General features: G+C 38.3%; 1 protein-coding gene across 1 annotated transcript in view; it reads right to left on the bottom strand.

The window, feature by feature from the left end:
• Window positions 1-22049, bottom strand: part of LRP1B (low density lipoprotein receptor-related protein 1B) — a 1756854-nt gene that overhangs the window by 740208 nt on the left and 994597 nt on the right. Inside the window, exon 12 of the mRNA XM_014548045.1 lies at window positions 3842-4022. Coding sequence (XP_014403531.1) covers window positions 3842-4022 — 181 coding nt within the window. The remainder of the gene's footprint in view (window positions 1-3841; window positions 4023-22049) is intronic.

Below are 22049 nucleotides of genomic sequence, written 5' to 3'. Positions count from 1 at the left end.
CAGACTCTTTCCTTTGTTTCTTGTGACATCTTTTAGTTTTATTATCTATTGCATTTATTTATTGAATTGCATTTAATGGTGCTGCATAGCTGATCATTCCAAAAAAGAAAAAAATAATTAAAGGCAGGGATTTTTTTCTTATTTATATGTGTGCTTGTAATACTAATTTGGCTTTGCTGATATTAACCATGTCTCTAAATTAAATTGTATTATCTGATGGTCAATCCTAGAAATATCTTAATCCTAAGAGTTTCTTTGAAATGGAAGTAAAACAAATTTTATTGAAAAATATTTTGTTGCTGATATGGTATCTAGCTGTTAATAAGAGGGTGTTATACTATTAGTTGAGATATGGCTGCACAAGATCCTCTTTGGGGGGAAACATGAACTAAGCTTTGGACACAGTCGTATGGATGATAGTTTGAGAAGTGAGAAGTGGAAATGTAGGTTTCTAAGTTAGTGATATACATTATGAAATGTGAAATTATTAGGACGAGGGAGTTCATCTGCAATGATCAGCCGGGGAACAATGCCATCCTAATTGACTCCTCCTCCCACGTTATCCCCATTTCAACAATCTAATTAGGCCTGCAATCTAATCCTTTCAGTCTCTCCTGTCTGTCCCCACTTTTCTGTTCCTATTACACATGCTACAGTCTGTCTTTCATCCCTTTTCAAAGGGAACGCCTAATGGGTTGCTTCTCATATACCTGTCACTTGTCTTCCTAAATCATGAATTGAAAGGTATGGCTTTTATCTTCAAACCTTCCAATTACTCTGTTGTCAGCAAAATAAATTCAAACTTTTAATCACAACATTGAAGATTTCTGCTTATGTCTAGCCTCGTCTCCTACTCTGTTCCTTCACATTCCACCTGCTGCAGCTTTAATGAGGTCATCTCACCTCAGAACTGCTGCTGACTTCCTTTCCTCTCAGTTAGCTGTACTGTCCCTTCAGAGCAGTGACTAACCTTATGACTGCACAGCCCAGCCCTTGGGACAATTTTGTTAATCTTGGACTCCTGTTCATCCAATAACACTCAATTCTGTATTAAAAACCTCAGTAATTTCTGAGGATCATGTATATCTTTGTTTTATTTAATATGTAATTGTGTGTGTGTGTGTGTGTGTGTGTGTGTGTGTGTATACACATAAGCACACCAGATTATAAACTCCTTCAGGACAATTATTGTCTTACTAATTTATATTGATCTATATGGTAATCAAAAATATACTTTAATAAAAAATAAATGAATCCTTAATTGACTCTATAATTGGTTATGAAGCTTTTGATAAAACACCTCTGACAGAGTAATTTTGTTAACAGGCAATCACAGATTTTCTTCTTCTGTATACAGATGCAAAAAGATATTATGGTAGAAACAATGTAAATAAATCGTTTTTTTCCTGAAGTTTTGCTTAAAGATACACTGTGTTATTTTAAATGCAGTTTTCTGAGCTAAAGTTTCTTCTTCATTTTAAAAATTGTATTAGGGTCAAACAAACTATTTGGATAATTAAACTGGTATAGTTACATTTCTATTTCTATGTCTTCCATCCATTCTTCACAGAATAGTGAAATTAGTGTTTTTAATATAAACGATTATATTGATTTCCTATTTTAACACTGAAGACAAAGTACAAAGCTCTCATCCTGGTGGGCAAGGGCCCACTGTCCTTTTCAATTGCACCTGCGTCACCTTCCCTCTTGCTATCTGCAATCCAACCCCGCTGTTTTCACTTCAGTTTCTCTGACACTCAATCCTTGTCCAACTTAATATCCTCAAATGTACCACTTTCTTTATCTGGAACACTCTTTTCCTCACTGTCCATGGCTGATTCCTTCTCTGCAATGAAGTCTCAGATTACCTGATGGCTCCTTAAAGAGGCCTTTCAGCAAACCTATTTAAACAGGCTTCTACCCTTAGTCTTCACCTTTTTGTCTTCCTCCATCACTTTGGTCTCTCTCCTCTCCCTCACCTTGCAGGTAACACAAGATGCTTCATAAGGTTAAGACTATGCCTATTTTATTAACCATTATATACCTGGTACAAAGCGCTGGGCATAGTATATTTCTAGGGAAAATATATACATACACACACATGTATATATGCACATATGTGTCTGTTTTACAGGTTGGTGCATAAGATAGTAGTCTATTTGAAAATCCATAGAATGAAAAAGGTATTAGAGTCATTCTTTGTAACACTAGAGGCAAATAGAGGTCAGTTATAAGGCAATAATCACAGGGGATGCAGATACTGCCTTAAATAAAAGAAAAACATATCAATCAGAATTTCCCCCAAATACTACAAACTATGTAGATGCTATAGGTTTCACATAAAGTTGAATGCCTGCCTATTAGGGAAGTGTTGAAAGAGATTCCTAAATTTGAAGAGAGAGATGGAACTAGTGGCTTCTAAATGTCCTCCCTAATCATATGATTCTATGACCTCCACGTTTGCATCATCTTCCTGAGCATCACAGAGAACCTTTCACTCTATCAAAATATATTTTTTCTCTAACAGAATACTGATAAAGAAGATGCTGTTTTAAGGCTGTTTTAAAACATCTTGCTTCAAGTAGAATTAGACAGTGTGGAATAAATATTTTTCTCTTAAAATTAATATTGGCTTGGTTTAAAGGTCAGATAGATGACTTGGTTTAAAAGCCCAGGAATAGAGTAGATAATTACAGAATCTACCCATACAATCACTGATATTACTTTATAATTACGTCTTCCCGAAACACATACAATGAATTCATTCACTGCTTGGGTGTCAGCCTCAGAGGAAGCACCCGGATTGTATTTGCAGCTGTTCTCCAGACAAATAATTCTAGAGAAGGTGACCTCAGCCTATAAGGGAGTCATATGCTTCCTCTTTAATTAAGTCTGTTTTGTATGTTTGTCGTAAGATATGAAAAATATTTCTTTGGTGATGCTGTTTTGAAATAGCGAAATGTAAGCCATGGAGGGGGTAAAAAACCACATGTAACAGTTGTACATGTAAAATATGCAATCTACTCAATTAATTCTGAGATTCTGTTAGGAATTTTCACATTTCTCTGATATTTCTATATGCTCACTATTATATTCAGGTAATAACTCTGAATAAACATCAAAGGGAAATATATTCCCAGGAATTGCACAAAATATTCCACGCTAAAACAAATAGTGCACACTGTAAAATGATGTCAAAATGATGTCACGGTATGGAAACTATGGTTATGTCTAAAATTATATGATTACCAATCTAGACTATTAAAAAAGTAGCAGAGTATAGTGGCTATGAGTAAAGTCTTGGAGACAAGCGGCTGGGGTTTAAATCTACCCAATCTCTCAATAATTAAACAGTCTTTTGAGATCAGTTACCAATTTCTCCTTTGTAAGACAAGGATGAGGTTAGCAACTATTTCAAAGGATTGTTGTGAGGACTGCAGAACAGGATCATAGTGACCCATTTAACAAAATGACTGGCCCACACATCAAGTGTACAAAAAACTTGGCTATTTTTGAATACATTACATTTCAATAGCCTTTAAAAAGTTAAATTGCTTGATTATCTGATTATTTATCTTGGTGTCAGGCTGTCTAAAATGGAGAATTATGGTGCTTGTCTGAATAAATCAAGTAAATATATCCTTCATACAAATGATCTGTTTCTTTCAGCTCAATGTATTTTTGACATATTTATTTAGCACATTCTCTAGGGGAGCAAATCACTAAATAAGTATCTTTTTCCAATCAGACCATTCATGTGTGAATTCACATGTGAACTTAAAAAACAAAACAAATGTATTTGATATAATTTCCTTACATAAAGCTAATAAAGATCTCGTACCCATTAACAGGATCCACCACAATCCCTCTGGGGTGGGACATCTCTCCCTCCAGAAGGGTCTTCCGACTCTGAGCGGCCTTCTCCAGCCGGGCCACGTTTATGGTCTTCCTGGAGCCATCATTTGTCCAGTAAAGGTTGTGTCCGATCCAGTCCACAGCAATGCCCTCCACATTGTCCAGGTCTGCAAACAGCAAGAACCAGAAAGGAACACATTTCTCAATAGTGTCCACTGCTTATGTTCTGCTTCATAAAATGTTTAATTAAAAAAAGAAATGATTTCTTCATAGTGTGATTTGTGCAGATGTTATCATTCCATAGAGCGTTGTTCAATTTTATTTTGAATGCCATTGTGCTTTTTTTTTAAATTGTATGTTCTTTACATTTATTTCTTTAAAATTGTTTGATGCTGACATTATTGCAGTGGCCCCCTTTGCCCACCTCTACCTACCCTGCCTCCTTCTCCCTTGGTCTTCACCAAATTACAGTCCATGTTCATGGAGTATGAATATATGTTCTTCAGCTAATCCTTTCACCTTCATTATCCAGTCCCCTCCCACCCACCTTCCCTTGGGTACCAGACAATTTGTTCCATGTATCTATACTTCTATTAAAGGACACCATTGCAGCTTCTATAAGATATAGGCAGTAATAACCCAAAGTAATGTTATAAATATATAATCTTACAAATTCACCTAATTCATACACTTCACAGAAAGGGAAACTCTAACACTTTGAAAGTGAAGGTTTATAATCTATTATCACATAAGAGGTGTAGAACTGAGATAAAATTCCAAGTCAGATCATCTCCAATGAAGAGATCTTTAAAAATGCACTGCTCCTATGGTGGGTCCTGTCCTCACTTTTTGCCATTTTGTAAACTACCCTCCAAACTCTCTACAGCACAGTAATCGTAGTTCCATTCCTCTATTGCAGCGTTTCTCAACCTGTGGGTCGCAACCACTTTGGGGGTCGAACGACCCTTTCACAGGGGTCACCTAAGACCATCAGAAAACACATATATAATTACATATTGTTTTTGTGATTAACCACTATGCTTTAATTATGTTCAATTTGTAACAATGAAATTGGGGGTCACCACAACATGAGGAACTATATTAAAGGGTCGCGGCATTAGGAAGGTTGAGAACCACTGCCTATTGCATGAGAAATTACTGTGAAGTCCTTCTTTTCTTTCAAAACCAGGGAAGCCTCTTCTTCCTGCATATGAGATAAGGAACTGCAACTTACTGGACAAAGCAAGAGGTAGTACATTGGAGACAGAGCTGTGCTTTCGCACACTATATGGCATGTATTGCCTCATATGCAGATGTAATACAGATTTGATATTCTTTTTAAAAAATATTTTATATATTATATATTTTAGAGGGGAAGGGAGAGTGAGAGAGAGATAGAAACATCAGTGATGAGAGAGAATTGTTGATCAGCTGCCTCCAGCATGCCCCACATTGGGGATGGAGCTGCAATCCAGGCATGTGCCCTGATTTGGAATCAAATCATGACCCCTGGGTTCATAGGTCGATGCTCAATCATTGAGCCATGCTGGCTAGGCACTATCATAATATTCTTTAATTGCACAATCCTTCTGACCTTGTAAAAAAAAAGAAAATTTTCTTTTGTAACCTTTCCTGCTAATCAGTATGTGCCCTGACTCAAAATGACTAATACAACATGTGATCTGATCTAACTGAAAATCTCATTATAGTGAATCAGATATGTTCTCAATTTCACTAAGCTAGCTGCTTCATTACCATCCAGTATGAGTAATTTCCACAGGTTAATTATGTCTATGCTTTAAAAAAGTTTAATTTTATCTATACTTTATAGACAATTTTATGAGCACTCTCCTACTATGGCATAATGGAAAGATATAGTAGTTGGTTTCTTTTTGTTGTTGTTTTGTTTTTTCTATTTGTCATAGTCTGTGGTTGATTTTTATCATGTTAGTTGGTTTTCAAAAATTGTACTACATTTGAATTATGCTCCATCATGGAAACTTCCTTCCTCAATAACCTTCTTATTTTTAAAATATTTCCTTTTGACTTCTGACTTGAGACTGTTACATTTTTTTCATATTAAGCAGTTTCAATATTATCTGGATTGAAATTTTGTTTCTGACACTTGGGTAAGCAACTTAGTCCTTTGATTCTTAAATTATCCATTTGTAAAGTGAAGATTCTTAAATTATCCATTAGCACCTATGCTGTAGTGTGATAACAAAGTGTAAATTAGCTACTGCATGTAAAACAGCATCCTGTCTGGAATATTGTAAATTCTCAATATATGTTAGTTTTTATTAATTTATCAGGTAAAATATTTGATATAAATCCCGGATCTTTTCCTTCTGAGTGCTACTTGATAGAAATATACTTTATGTTTTTTTTAATGAATATTCAATACTATTTTCTGGAATTTTGACTAGTGACTAACTTTAACTAGAAATTGTATATCCAGAGTCAGTTGTGAATAAATAGTAAGAGTGGGATTGCATTGAATTCTAAAAAGCAGAATCTGAGTGGATTGTGCCTTAATTGGGTTGTTTGAGTTGTCTTTGAAAAACAAGTGTTTGAACAGGATAAAGTAGTAGTTAGAATCCAAGTTCTGGGATCACACAGCCCAGGTTCTGCCACTCACTACACTGTTTATCTAACTGAGAGAGTTCCTTAGCCTTTCATTCTTCAACTTCCTGATATTTAAAATGGGTGTAATGTTTCCTTACTAGGCCAAGGAAATACATGACTATTCAAATACAAGAAAGGCATTTGATAAAGAGAAACTTGCTTAGAGTAGATTTCTGCGATACCTTTGGGTAGAGCTCAAGTATTCTACATTCCAAAATTAATAGTACTGTTTTGAGGATTAAATAAATTAATATATGTGAAATTATTAAAATAGGTTTCACATAATAAATATTATATAAATGTTGCAATTATATAATTATTAGAATAATCTTCCCTTTAGCTACCTATCTAATCTGTTAAAATAGCAGTGAAGCAATTAGCCTAGAATATTTTCTAATGTTGCTATTTTTATGTCTGTTTTGTTTGCTTTTTTTTTCTGTTCTGGGAAGAATGTAGATGAACACAAATTTTAAAGAAACTCCTAAAAGAGTCTATGTGGAAACTGAGTATCTTTTCAGGCTATGGTTAACATAGAACAGAAGAAATTTCTTTCTTATACTTGTAGGACAAAGCCTGAATAACCAGTGAATGCTTTTCTCAACAAATTATACATTGGTAAGGGAAGTAGTCTGCCTCCATATCATATGTATAATCCTTTAATTCATCTACAACTTAGATGGAATGCTAAGACACATAGAGTATCGGTTTTATGTACATTTGATTTTTTATTCAAGTGGGTTTGCTTGGGGCCGGCCTGAGATTGACTATTGCAAACTCTATGACCAACATCCTTCACATGGTGATCAGGACATATGGTTTCAGACAATGTCTGTGAACAACATAGATACTATTTGCTAGCCCAAAGAAACACATGCATATTCAAAGGCAAGAAAGTTGTTTGATAAAAAGAAACTTAGTAAAAATAGATTCTTTTGATACCGTTGGGTAGAGTTCAAGTATCCTACATTCCAAATTCAACAGTTGCACCTATGTTGCAGTTATTATTATTATTATTACTATTACATAACTAATAGCAAATACCCATTTTCATTTATCCATGGGTAAGGACTCTCAACATGTTTGTACTTTTTTTTAAGAGAAAAATTCTAGTAATGTTTTTTTGTATTTTCCTTTTTTTAAAGGTTATATGTATATACATTTCATTCTAAGTGAAAAATGAGACATCATATAATTCATATTAAAAAGAGACTTTTTCATGCAGTCTGTAAATATTTAAGCTAAATATATTATTTTGACTCAAATTATTTAAAATATCCCTTTTAAACATTGTTCTATAAAAATAACTTTTACAAAGACATAATATATAAATGTATGTTTTAACACATATATCTCATCAAAAGCTATACTTAAGTGAAAAATTATCAAAAGTACCAATGTTATTTCCTACAATTGATACCTACCACTAAGGAAATAAGGATGAATAAGAGATAATAATAAAATGTATATAAATTAAAAAGAATAATTATGTAATTATTTAAAAAATAAATAAGAGTTATTTAAACATTTAAAACAAACATACATAATTTATTTAAAGACTTAAAACTAATAAATAAGACAGAAAAAGTAATTTAAATTAATTTAATAACTTGGATTAGAAAATAAGCACTTTAAAAAAATGGAGAAAAGCCTTTTTCTAAAACTAAACCATCATTATAGGTCTGATTTTTTTTGATACTACATATTTACAGAAAATAAGAGAATTAAAGTTTTATGTATGAAAAATACAATCTTCCATTTTTAAAAATGGATCTAAGATTTTTTTAAAAAATCAACAAAAAGGCTGTGAGCAGTGGTCTCAGTATTAAGGTGCATAAGCTGTATATCCAGAGTAATCCATGTCTTGATGCTTTACAGTAGAATTTAATTAACATAATAAGGAATTAATTGGAAATCATACCCCACAATTTCCATGATAAAAGCACAGTGCCTGCATTTTTCTAAGGTACCCATGTTTTTCTATCCTTAGTATGAATATTATGTTTCTGTGTTGGAATCAAGTATTGGAAAAGTGGCTGCAAGAGTGTAGGGTGTGGGCACATGCCTTAAATAACTGCATGTGCAGTGTGCATGTAGATATGCCTCAGGCCGGGGATGCAGTAGCTTGCCTCAGAGTCAGCACTTGGACAGCTCTCCTGCCTCAAATTCGAGTAGTTCAATTAATACAGATTCTCTTTGTACATTTCAATATGGACTGAGGCATCCGCTATTAAGTATATGACATGAATGGATTAAACTGATTTAATTAGTAGTGTGGCAGTAAAATTTGCCCGCTGAATTTTTTATCTCATGAGGTTACAGAGTCTTTGGTCACACTGAAGTTTCCTGTATCATCTGTCCCCAAAGGCCAGCTGAGACTAATGTTGTCATCCTCATTCTCATTCCAAGTCCCTTCTCAGTTCAGTTATTAGGTCAAGGAAGGGGAATACACAAGCTACTCTCAATCAGAACAAAATACTTTGCTGCTATATTTAAAGAGATATGTAAAGTACGTGTAAAGGTCTTATTTTTCAGATGAGCAAAATATATGAAAACAAAATATATGAAACTAATATATGAAGAGTGGTTTTCTTCTATTATCAAAAGCAAATGGTCAGTTTCAATTTGGGGGAAGGGTAATGCAGATTGTCTATAACATTTCATCTTTGATGCAGTGATGAGCATATTAAGAGTAAAGAGAGTGCCACAGCATGCATTATAGTCACCAGTAAAATAATCTCATAATCAAAATAAAAGGTTTCAAGAACTGCTAAGAAATAAATTTTACCCTACTTTTAAGCCAACAAGTTAGCCCATTATGGTTTCAAGGATGATTATAAATGATGCAAGATTTGTAGATCAGGTATAAAGGATTGTATTACTCATGGCCCAGCAAGCAGAGTAGTTATCAGCAGATTGGTGTTCATTTTCCTTTATTCCAAAGTCCCAGGGAAGTGAGTGGAATGGACCCATATGGATGCCTTCACAAAGAGCACGGCATTAGAGCAGAATTCTGAATTTAGGAGATATATATATGCGCCTAAGCAACCGAATGACCAGTCGACATTATGCACACTGACCACCAGGGGGCAGATGCTCAACGCAGGAGCTGCCCCCTGGTGATCAGTGCGCTCCCACAGCGGAACTGCCGCTCAGCGATCCTACTGAGCTGCAGCGGCAGCAGGTGCAGCGGGACTGGGATGAGCAGGAGCAGTGTGGTGCCCAGCCTGGGCTTGGGCTTTTCCTAGGCCACCTACCACTTTGCACACTACTACATCCCTTGGGGGGTATTGGACTGCCAGTTTGTGAGAGGGCACAGGCCAGGCTGAGGGACCCCACAGGTGCACAAATCCGTGCACCAGGGCTTAGGATTTTATAATAGGCAATAAGTGCCCTGCCCGTTGCACTGGAGGGACACTCCAGCTCTTCTTCCAAGGCTCTTTTCTATACTAACATCCTTGTAAAGACACTTCTAAATAAAAGGCACTAAGTGGCTCACTTTAAAACATGCAAAAATGTGAGGAATCCATGAAGAACTGTCACCCCAGGAAAGGTCCTGAAAAGTCATAATTTGCTACTCTTTAATAAATGAAGATATATAGAATGAACAAGTTAGTGTGCAAATATGACCTTAAATTATAATCCTTTCTGGGTTCAGGCTATTGCTCTCATTGTCATTCACTACTGATTTATACTACCACACCTTAAAGCACGTTGTTCAGTGAGTCATGTGTGATGGTTAGTTTTATGAGTCAATTTGGCTAGGGCACAGCACACAGATATTAGGTTAAGCATCAGTCTGGATATTGCTAGGAAGGTATTTTAGACGATTTAACATTTAAATCAGTATACTTTGAATACAGCAGATTTCTTTCCATAATCAGGGTTGGTCTCATTCAATCAGTTGGAAGCATTAAAAGAAAACAGACTGAGGTTCCCCAGGGAAGAGGGAATTTGGCTTCTGGACTGTCTTTATATTTGAGCTGCAATATCAGCATTTCCCTGGGTCTATCACCTACAGGTGGACTTCCCATTCTCCACACCTGTGTGAGCCAATTCTAGAAAATATATCTCTGCCTCTCTCTGTACGTATACACCCTATTGGTCCTGTTTTCCTGGAGAATCCTGAATAATACACCATCACCACTCCTGTAATCTGAAAATGATTTTGCTGAATGCTCTGGGCAGTAGAGGTAAACTCTCACATTCATTCTTTCCTTTTTTAAAATATATTTTTTCTAGAGGCCCAGTGCAACAAAATTCGTGCACTGGAGGGGTGTCCCTCAGCCCAGCCTGCACCCTCTCATAATCCAGGACTCCTCAGGTAGGGTCCCTAGGCCTGGCTGGTGATCAGGGCCTATAGGGGCTTTCCTTTCTCAGCTGCCGGCTGCTGGCCCCACCCCTGCCGCTGCCACTGCTTGCCATCTGTGTGGTGCTGCCCCTCCCTCTGGGGTGCAATCACTTGGCTGGTCTGGGCCTCCCTTTGCAGGGTGATCACTGGCTGGTCCTGCACACCCACCACAGAGTCGCTGGCCGGTGGCCTGGACCTCCCTCTGTGAGTGATTGTGGGATGATGGCGGGGCCCTCCAACCAATTGCATCACACCCACCTTGGCTGGCCTGGCGCCAGTGCGGGTCATAGCGTGGCAGTCTGGATGGTCGTTCTGCTGTTCGGTCGTTAAGTCAATTTGCATATTATGCTTTTATTATAGACCAGAAACCCACCTTGGCTGGCCTGGCGCCAGTGCGGGTCATAGTGTGGCATCTGGATGGTAGTTCTGCTGTTCGATCGTTAAGTCGATTTGCATATTATGCTTTTATTATTATAGACCAGAAGCCCAGTGCACAAAAATTTGTGCACTTGGGGGTCCCTCCCTCAGCCCGGCCTGTGCCCTCTCACATGGGACCCCTCCTCAGGGGATGTCCACCTGCTGGCTTAGGCACGATCAGCTGGAAGTCAGACATCCCTCTGGCAGCCCGGGAGCCCTTGGGGGATGTCCACTTGCCAGCAGGAAGCAGGCCTAAGCTGCAGTTGGACATCCTTAGCGCTGCTGAGGAGGCAGGAGAGGCTCCCACCACCACCGCTGTGCTGGCAGCCATCAGCCTTGCTTGTGGCTGAGCAGAGCTCCCCCTGTGGGAGCGCACTGACCACCAGGGGGCCTGCATAGAGCATCTGCCCCCTGGTGGTCAGTGTGTGTCATAGTGACCAGTCATTCCCAGTTGTTCTGCTGTTAGGGTCAATTTGCATATTACCCTTTTATTATTATAGATTGATTTTGGAGAGGAAGAAAGAGGGAGAGAGAGATAAAAACAATGATGAGAGAGAATCATTGATTGACTGCCTCCTGCATGCCCCACATTGAAGATAGAGTCTGCAACCCAGGGATGTGCCCTGACATGGGAATTGAACTATGACCTCCTGGTTCATAGGTTGACGCTCAACCACTGAGCTACAGAGGCATCATATTCATTCTTTTCAATGAACACTGCAACATATGTACTATGGAAGGTAGAAGAGCTTTCAATTTAAGAAACCTCCTACAGATATGCCATGAGTATATAGCTCATTTTATAATAATCCATTACAAATTTTTTTATATAGAGCTGTGCTACAAATATTTTAAATATTTTTATTTTCTGTATGTTATGATGTTTTGACATCTTTTTAAAAAACCTTTCCATGAGGGGTGGGGTTTGGAGTCTGGAAGACTGCCCCTCCTGGAAATAGCCAATTCTTAAGGATAGCAAAGGGTCCAGCCAGGAACATGCCTTTGATTTGTAAACTAACCAATCCAGAGCCCTACCTCCTCTATCCATTCCCTGTACCCAGGAAACAATACTCCCCTGCATAAATCATCCCAGATCCAGGTATCAGGCAACCAGTGACCTGATACCTGGCCACTGGGCTAGAGTTTAAAGCCCAATAAATTATTCAAATTAGCCAGACCTAACCTATTTATCCTGCCCTGCCTTGCCTTCTCCTCAGAGATTTTAATAAAGACTATGGCCTAATGCTTTCCCTTCACTTTTGTCTTCTGCTTCCTGACCAACCCGGTGTCTTCCCACATGGTCCTGTGTAGTAAGCTGTGCCTTCCATTTCTAGGACCTGTGAATATAATAAGCTTTGTTTCCTGAGCCTTCTTCTGTATCCTCTTGTGGCCACATCTGTCTAACCAACTCATGAAAAAAGTATAAAATATGAGTCCTCATTGTGAGTGGGGGAAAAGAAAGTAATTTCCATTAATGCCCTTGTGCTACCCATCTCTGCCTACTTGCTAAGAGATAACAGAGCAACAATTGCTTGAACTTCTGAAGGCAAAATATCACAGCAGCTATTCTTGCATATTCCTTTTAAGTCCTATGAAGTAGGTTAGAATTTATTGAAACACAATGCTTTGGAACGTGTTGCTTTAATACTAAATTACTCAGTCTCTTTCATATTAGATGAAAGGCAACTCTATTAGAAATCACTTTTTATTGTTATGTGTTCTAATATGTTTCATATTTTGCACTTGATCATTTAAACATTCAAACAGTTGCATCACTTCAATTGATAATTTTCACTGAAAATTTTAAACAAGGTTGCAGCACATACTTTGCTTAGGCATCATGTTTAGTGAAATATACTGATCATTAAATTTCAAGTTGAGCTTAAAAGCCAGAGGCTATAAATCTTCATTATTTTATCATTACCATGACAAAGAACAATGTACTATTTCATGTGACCATCCTGCTAGAGCTTACCTCCCTGTCCTACATTAAACAAGTATACTTGTTTTAGTTTCACATTCATACCCAGAAAGAAAATGATAGTTTAAATGCATGTGTGGGTGATGGGTAAATGTAATAAAGCAAGTCAAGTCCTAAATAGTAATTTAATTCAATAAACCCTTCTATAGAGATTGAGGAGAATGCAGTCACAACACTTCTTGGTCCACTGGTAGCCTTACAAACTAAAGCAGTAAGCCAGGAGGACATATAAGAATAAAACTAGGCATAAACTTACCTACACAGTCAGTATTTGAGAGATAAAAGGAAGCTAAAGAATCCTATAGTCTAATGTCTACATTCTACAAATAATGAAACGAAGCCCCAGAAAGATAAAGTGATTCACAAGGACCCACATTTAGTCAGTAGTCAATACAATATGCCTGGAAATTTGACTCATGTTCCAATGTACCTATCTATTTATGTTAAAGTTTGATCTCTAGAACTGTAAATGGAAAATCATAATCAGTAGCAAGAGTCAAGGAAAATTAATATAAGTAATGACCCAAGGAAAGAGTGGGACATAGAAGGGGGAAAGGGACTGGAGATCAATAAGATCATGAAGCGAAGGATGCTTCCTTCACCAACTTTCTAATAAAAATTTATTATTCTCAATAAACTATAGCTTTATTTTCTTACTAAAATATACGTGATGGCTGACAATGTAGAGATTCAACAAATGTGTATATGAAGGGAAGTCAAATATTAAATCAAATCTACGGAAAAACTGAGGCATTGTTATAAGAAGATACATGAGACTGAGAAGACAAAACTATTAAATTCATTATGAAAAAATGCTAAAATTTGAGAAAGTTCTTTAGTTAATAGTATTGAATCAACATTAATTTTATGATTTCAGTTACTGTGATATTGTAAAATAAGATGTTATTATTACGGAAAATAGAGTGGGGAATATATAGAAATTCTCTGTACTATTTTTAAATTTTTCTACTAGACTAAATAAAAGTAGTTCAAATTAATTTTTAAAAATGTAGTAAAGCACATAACACAATCTGTAGGAAAAAGGAAGATAGCTGAAATATCGATATTAATGCTATGGTTTCTAACTGTTTTGTTGCAGTAAGCTAAATGAATCTTCACAATTTCACAGAAAAACCATAAAGATAATTAGTGCAGAACAAATCATCTAAATAAGTATTCAGTATAAAACCATTCAAGATAGGTACCCAATTATGCAAAAAAAAAACCCACACAAAAACCAAAAAACATAATTTGAAGCTGTGCAAGAAAATGAGATGTTGATTTAGAGTGCCTGGGAAAGTGTATTAAGACAGGAATGTCTCGGGTGTGTTAACTAAAAATCATAATTATTTTTTTTTAGTTAAAAATGTTGTAGAAGTTCAAATGAATCATGAGAATATGGAAACATTTACAAGATTCCTGAAAGTTCACCAGGGAAGCCAATTATAAGAATAAATTCAGTAAATACCAATATAACTTCAGATAATCAAATAATAGTAATGATTGATCTTGTTTCTTATTTTAGAACAAAAAGAATCATGCTTCAGTCAATCTTATCTCTGTTTTATCAGTTTAATTACTTTTTTAAAGTAATGGCAGCCAAATGAAAGGACCCATTCATTCAGTGAGTAGTAATTGTACAGCTGCTGTATGCCAGGTGCTGTTCTAGGCCGTAAAGATCTGTCAATGAATGAAACAAACAAAAACCTCTGAAATCTTGAAGCTTACATTCTTATAGCCAGGCAACAAACAAACAAATTATACCTAGGGATAAGTACTAAAGAGAAAAAATAACCAGAGAAAGGGGATAAAGATTCAGGCCCAGAATATGGAATATGTGTAGATGTATAATTTTAGATGGGTGACCAGGAAGGACTAACTAAGGGTGTGGCCTGTAAGCAAGGACATCTGTGAGGTAAAGGAGAGAGGCATGGGAACATCTGGTAGAGCAGTGGTCCAGACACAAGGAACAACACATGCAAATGCCCTGAAGTAGGACCACGCCCAGGGGATTCAGGGGATGACAAAGAGAATGTTGGAGTCAGAGGGATATTACAGGTTATATAGCAGAAAAACGACTTAAATGAAAAATATGTTTTCCCTTATGAATTTAAGAGTCCTTACAGAAAACATGGAGTTGATTACATGTAAAATCCTCATGAACAATAGAGATAAGTGAGTTCTTCTTATGACTTGTGCTAATTTTTGACAGTCTTATCTGTTGGTGTTGAGAGGAGCAGTCCCTGGTGGACCTTCCTGAGAGCGCCGAACTGTGAGACATGTATCTTCTGATACTAAACAATTTCTATAGTTAGTCACACAGGCAACGAAATGAAGGGCACTACCGGGCAACTGCTGTGTAACTGTTCACTCTACAAAGCAGTGTGGTTTTTGTCTTGTCTCATTGTCCACTCTTGGCTTCTCCGCAGTGGTGGTAGGTTTACTTCCTGCTACCCCCTAAGGCAAGGTTTCTCAACATGGGCTCTATGGACATTTTGGACCTGAAAATTCTTTGTTGTGGAGGACTGTCCTGTATTTGCATAATGTTTAGCAGCACTAGACTCTATCTCCTAGATGCCAGTAGCACCTCCCCACCCCCAGCTGTGACCAGCAAGAAAGATTTCAGGAAAGACAAAATTAACCTGCTCTATAAGGTAGGAGTTCTACCTCGAAAGTGAATGAATATTTCTCAAACATTTTTATTCTATTTTTATTTCTCCAAATATGAATTTATTTGGCATCAAATGAAAAGTTCTTTGCCATATTTGTTTTTCAAAGTTGCATGAGAATATTAAATTGGGGTCCTGGCTGGTTTGGTTCAGTGGATGGAGCATCAGCCTGCGGACGGAAGGGTCTCGGGTTCGATTCTGGTCAAGGACACATGCCTGGGTTGCGGGCTTGATCCCCAGTCAGGAGCATGCAGGAGGCAGCGGATCGATGATTCTCTTTCATCATTGATATTTCTATCTCTCCCTCTTCCTTCCTCTCTGAAATTTTATATATATATACACACACACACACACACACACACATATATATAAATTCTTAAATTTGAGATAAGTTACAAATACCTTAATAGCTAAAATATCAAGGTAACTGTTTCTGACTCAATATGCACACCTTCTTTGATGTACAATAAAGATTTATGAAAACCTGTTTTAATAACAGATAAAAAGTGCTAACTCTGGAGCCAGAAACACACTGTTGACCCGTGGAGACAGATGTGTACTATTCAAAGATGAAAACAGGTATTTGTTAAAATATTTCATATAGTTGCCATCACACGCATCAAATATCCTAATATCACCACAATATAGCAATTCAAGTTATCTAAATATAGTATATTACACTACATGATAGTTAAGTTGTTGTTTTCTATCTGAAAATCTCAGAGCCAAATACATATTTTAATGAGAAATTTGATTCTTTCCAAATGTAAAGAAAAAGTGAGAAGAAAATCAAAATTAATATACAGAATAGAGTTGATAAGTATTTAATTTAAGGAAGGTCTAAAAGGTAATCATCATTTCTTTTTGTCTGATTTTGTGTGTAGGGGGATTGGGGAGAGGGGCAAAAATGTATGAGGACACATAATATAGTTTCCTAGTCTAAGTATGAGTCTAGAATAGATCTTGTCTGGCTTAAAGAGATCATATGATAGTCTGCTATTATAAATCTATAAAATAAATGTAATTTCTGTTAAATAATAAGCTATCCTGAACAATTTAGGTTATTTTCCCTCTTTTTATTGTATATGAAACCTGTGTCTTCAGGATAGTTGTTTATAAAATAGTTTCTGTCTTGTATACAAATTTATCTCTAGGGCTTAGAGCACTGCTTGTAAATGAAGATTTCAAGAAATGTTGGTTGTCTAAATGAAAATATAAATGAATGACTCACTATCACCTCATGAATAATTCCAATATTTCTTCCAATGACATACAAGAACTTCCATTTAATTAACACAAAGCTCTCTCATCACCCTATGATCCAAGCACGCATTCTGGATTATACTACTTTTAGCCGATTGATGTGCTGTTCTGGAAAACAAAAACAAAAACAAAAACAAAAAAAACCCAACAACAAAACCTGAACTTAGGTTTCAGAGAGAAAATGACATCTTTACTTTCTTGCTGCCTTTCATTTTAATTTTTATAAGATTTTGCACAATAAGATCCCCTTTATTTGGCTATTGTGAAGGTAAAATGAAATAACAATTATATCACCTACAAACAACAGCATTTAATAAATGTTAGCTCCTTTCCCTGCTCTCTCATGCATAGTTGACTTTCCCATGTCTGTGTCAATTTTACTTCCTATTCCCTCTTTTTTTGCAACTTTCCATTTTCTAAATTCTTCACTTTTTACAAAATTAAAGGAATAATCTATCTGCTACAGAAATCTCTTATTCTCCCTATAAACTCATCTCTCCTCTAAACTACCTTAGTAGTATATTATTAGTACTATGTCTTCATCTCATTCTGAACCACCTACTGCCTTGTTAAATTTCCTGACATGCATTCACTTTTCTATTTGTTTCTATGAAGTATGAGGGCAGGATAAAAGTATAATTCATTTTAGAAATTCCTAGTAGAAATCAGTATTAAAGACTTGGTAAATATGCATAAAATTAAAAAATCAATACATGAAATGTAAGCACAATAAAGATAGGTGAAGAAAAGAAATAACAACATTGGGATGTGTGGCTAGCTTACTCATTCCACAATACCAGTGAGGAATACTCCCCTATTATTTCTTTTATTTAAATATATATTTTTTATTGATTTCAGAGAAGAAGTGGGAGGTAGAGAGAGATAGAAACATCAATGATGAGAGAATCATTGATCAGCTGCCTCCTGCACGCACCCTACTGGGGATTGAGCCCGCAACTCAGGCATGTGCCCTTGATGGGAATTGAATCTGGGACCCTTCAGGCCACAGGCCGATGCTCTATCCACTGAGCCAAACCGGCTAGGGCCTATTCTTTCAATAAGATTTTAATTCCAATATTTTCATAGAGTACTAAGTATCTAGAAAAAAATTAAATCCTTAGTTTAACTACTTGATTATTAAATCTACTCAAATATTTAGAATTATAGAAAACATTTTATTTTTTATAGATACCACCTAATAATCAAACAAATCAAAGAGGAAGCCACATTTGAGCATAGCTGGATTTTCACCTGGAGACATATCATTTAATCAGACTAAACATAAATCACACCCCACTGCTTAATGTATGTCATCACTATTTTCAGGGGCATCAAAAGCAAAGTGTGGATAGTTTTTACCTTAAATAAGTACCCTGAATGATGAAAGTGTTATTACATGAAAAGTACTATGCAATTTGGAAAGTCAATGAAAATAAAATATATTCCTTCCTTGCCATCTTAATGTTGAATGTGCTAGGTAATTTAGAATGTTAGAAATGTAAAGATAGGTAAATTATATTCAATAAACAATGAGATGAAATGAGATAATCATGTAAAGTGCTTACCTGGCACGTACATTGTAATAAGTACTCACTACATTTCCCTTTCTTTCTTTTTTTTTTTCTTTTTTACAGACAAAAGATATTGGTGGCTTTATTTATAAAAGTTTTATTCTTTTCAACCGTTTTCCCAATAAATATTTATTGAGTGCTCACTATTGGCATAGAACTGTTAGATGAGCAGGACATGCCCCTGTCAGGGACTGTTTTGAAATTACTGTTTAAATTTAATATCATTTTGTATTCATTTCAGGTGTATATCACAATGGCCAGGCAATCATACACTTCAGAAAGTGCTCCCCTGATATTTCTAGTACCCACCTGGCCACATACACTGTTATTATAATCCTAGAGGCTTGATGCACGAAATTTGTGCAAGGGGCTCAGCCCCTGCCACCATGGTGGCTGCCTTGGCCCCCTCCCACTACCTGCCTGTCTCTGCCTCGGACCCTGTCGCCACGGCTTTGTGTGGAAGGTTCTCCAGAAGGATGTCCGGTCTAATTAGCATATTATGCTTTTATTATTATAGACTAGGGGCACAGTGCACAAATTTGAGCACCTTGAAAAGAACTGTGGGCCAAAAAGATGGGGAGCGGGTCTCGGCCCATCCTTCGCACCCCTGACTGGCTCCTTCCACCATGGTCCCCAGTCCCCTATCTGCCAGAAGCCCCGCTCCCGCTGCTCCCATGCACTGATGGTGCCGGCCCCACTCGCACCTGCTGACAGGGCAGAGTGATTGGGGCCAGTGCCAGCAGCAGGTGTGAGCGGGGTCGGCACTCTCAGTGGGTATGAGTGGCGCTGCTGCCCCGATTGTCCCTCAGGAGCAGGGGGAGGTGGAGAAGCCCTCAGGGGTGATCAGGGCCAGCAGTCACCACTTGCACCCACTGATGGCACCAACTGACTGGGACCGGTGGTGAACACCGGGAGCGGGTGCGAGTGGTGGCCCTGGCACCAGCTGTAGGTACAAGCGGGGCCAGCGCTGGCAATGGGTATAAGGAGCAGCTCCAGTGTTAGCAGTCATTGTGAGCGGGGCCAGCACTGGCAGCAGGTGGGACTGCGGTTCGCAGGAGCAAAGAATTTTTAGTAACCACCAGAGGCTTGCCCGATGACAGCAACTGGCGCCCCGCCTTGGTCTGGGACCCCTGCTCACCTGCTCCACCATCCCACTGCGGCCAACACCTATCATGTTCTGCACATGCCCCCTGGAGTCAGCACATGTCATAGCGACCAGTTGTTCGGTTGTTTGGTTGTTTGGTTGTTCTGCCGTTCGGTCTATTTGCATATTAGACTTTTATTATATAGGATTATTGACTATATTTCCTATGCTGTACTTTACATCCTAGTGACTATTCTGTAACTACTAATTTGTACTTATTGTACTAGTCCCTCAACCCCACCTCCCCTCTGGCAATCATCAGTCTGTTCTCTGTATCTACGATTGTGTTTCAATTTTGTTTTTTCGTGCATTTTTCTCTTTACATTCCATATAAGTGAAATAATATGTTGTCTTTCTCTGACTTACTTATTTCACTTAGCAAGGATTAACTTTGTAATCCCTAATATAATTACAAAGTAAAACACTATAGGTCCATTGGGGAAGTGATATATATAATGACATGCAAGGGGCTCAGCCCCTGCCACCATGGTGGCTGCCTTGGCCCCCTCCCACTACCTGCCTGTCTCTGCCTCGGACCCTGTCGCCACGGCTTTGTGTGGAAGGTTCTCCAGAAGGATGTCCGGTCTAATTAGCATATTATGCTTTTATTATTATAGACTAGGGGCACAGTGCACAAATTTGAGCACCTTGAAAAGAACTGTGGGCCAAAAAGATGGGGAGCGGGTCTCGGCCCATCCTTCGCACCCCTGACTGGCTCCTTCCACCATGGTCCCCAGTCCCCTATCTGCCAGAAGCCCCGCTCCCGCTGCTCCCATGCACTGATGGTGCCGGCCCCACTCGCACCTGCTGACAGGGCAGAGTGATTGGGGCCAGTGCCAGCAGCAGGTGTGAGCGGGGTCGGCACTCTCAGTGGGTATGAGTGGCGCTGCTGCCCCGATTGTCCCTCAGGAGCAGGGGGAGGTGGAGAAGCCCTCAGGGGTGATCAGGGCCAGCAGTCACCACTTGCACCCACTGATGGCACCAACTGACTGGGACCGGTGGTGAACACCGGGAGCGGGTGCGAGTGGTGGCTCTGGTGCCAGCTGCAGGTACAAGCGGGGCCAGCGCTGGCAATGGGTATAAGGAGCAGCTCCAGTGTTAGCAGTCATTGTGAGCGGGGCCAGCACTGGCAGCAGGTGGGACTGCGGTTCGCAGGAGCAAAGAATTTTTAGTAACCACCAGAGGCTTGCCCGATGACAGCAACTGGCGCCCCGCCTTGGTCTGGGACCCCTGCTCACCTGCTCCACCATCCCACTGCGGCCAACACCTATCATGTTCTGCACATGCCCCCTGGAGTCAGCACATGTCATAGCGACCAGTTGTTCGGTTGTTTGGTTGTTTGGTTGTTCTGCCGTTCGGTCTATTTGCATATTAGACTTTTATTATATAGGATTATTGACTATATTTCCTATGCTGTACTTTACATCCTAGTGACTATTCTGTAACTACTAATTTGTACTTATTGTACTAGTCCCTCAACCCCCCCTCCCCTCTGGCAATCATCAGTCTGTTCTCTGTATCTACGATTGTGTTTCAATTTTGTTTTTTCGTGCATTTTTCTCTTTACATTCCATATAAGTGAAATAATATGTTGTCTTTCTCTGACTTACTTATTTCACTTAGCAAGGATTAACTTTGTAATCCCTAATATAATTACAAAGTAAAACACTATAGGTCCATTGGGGAAGTGATATATATAATGACAAATCTATATCCTATCTAATAATAGACAAACATGGTAATTAACCATACACACGACATGCTTCCCATTGGCTAATCAGGGCGATATGCAAATTAACTGCCAACCAAGATGGCGGCCAGCAGCCAGGCAGCTTAAGCGAACAGGAGGCTTGCTTGCTCCAGTGATGGAGGAAGCCAAGGTTCCCCGCCTGCCGCTGCCCAGCTCTAAGCTGCACTCTAAGCAACTATGTTGCAATTATAGAAGCTAAACAAAACCCAGAAACCTGCTTTCAGCCAGCCGGGCCTCAGAGCTGGAGTTGCAAAAGTGTTTCAATTATAGAAGCTAAACAAAGCCCAGGTACCTGCTTTCAGCAGCCCAGGTCTCAGAGTTGGAGCCGAGCCTCAGCGCTAAAGCCGGCTCTCAGCTCCAGTGACAGCCATAGAAGGTAAATAAATCCCAGAATTAAAAAAAAAAGAAAAAAAAGGAGAGGTTGGG

Source organism: Myotis brandtii, unplaced genomic scaffold, assembly GCF_000412655.1.
Source record: "Myotis brandtii unplaced genomic scaffold, ASM41265v1 scaffold493, whole genome shotgun sequence".
Taxonomy (NCBI): Eukaryota; Metazoa; Chordata; class Mammalia; order Chiroptera; family Vespertilionidae; genus Myotis; species Myotis brandtii.
This window is presented reverse-complemented; position numbering and strand designations above follow the sequence as displayed.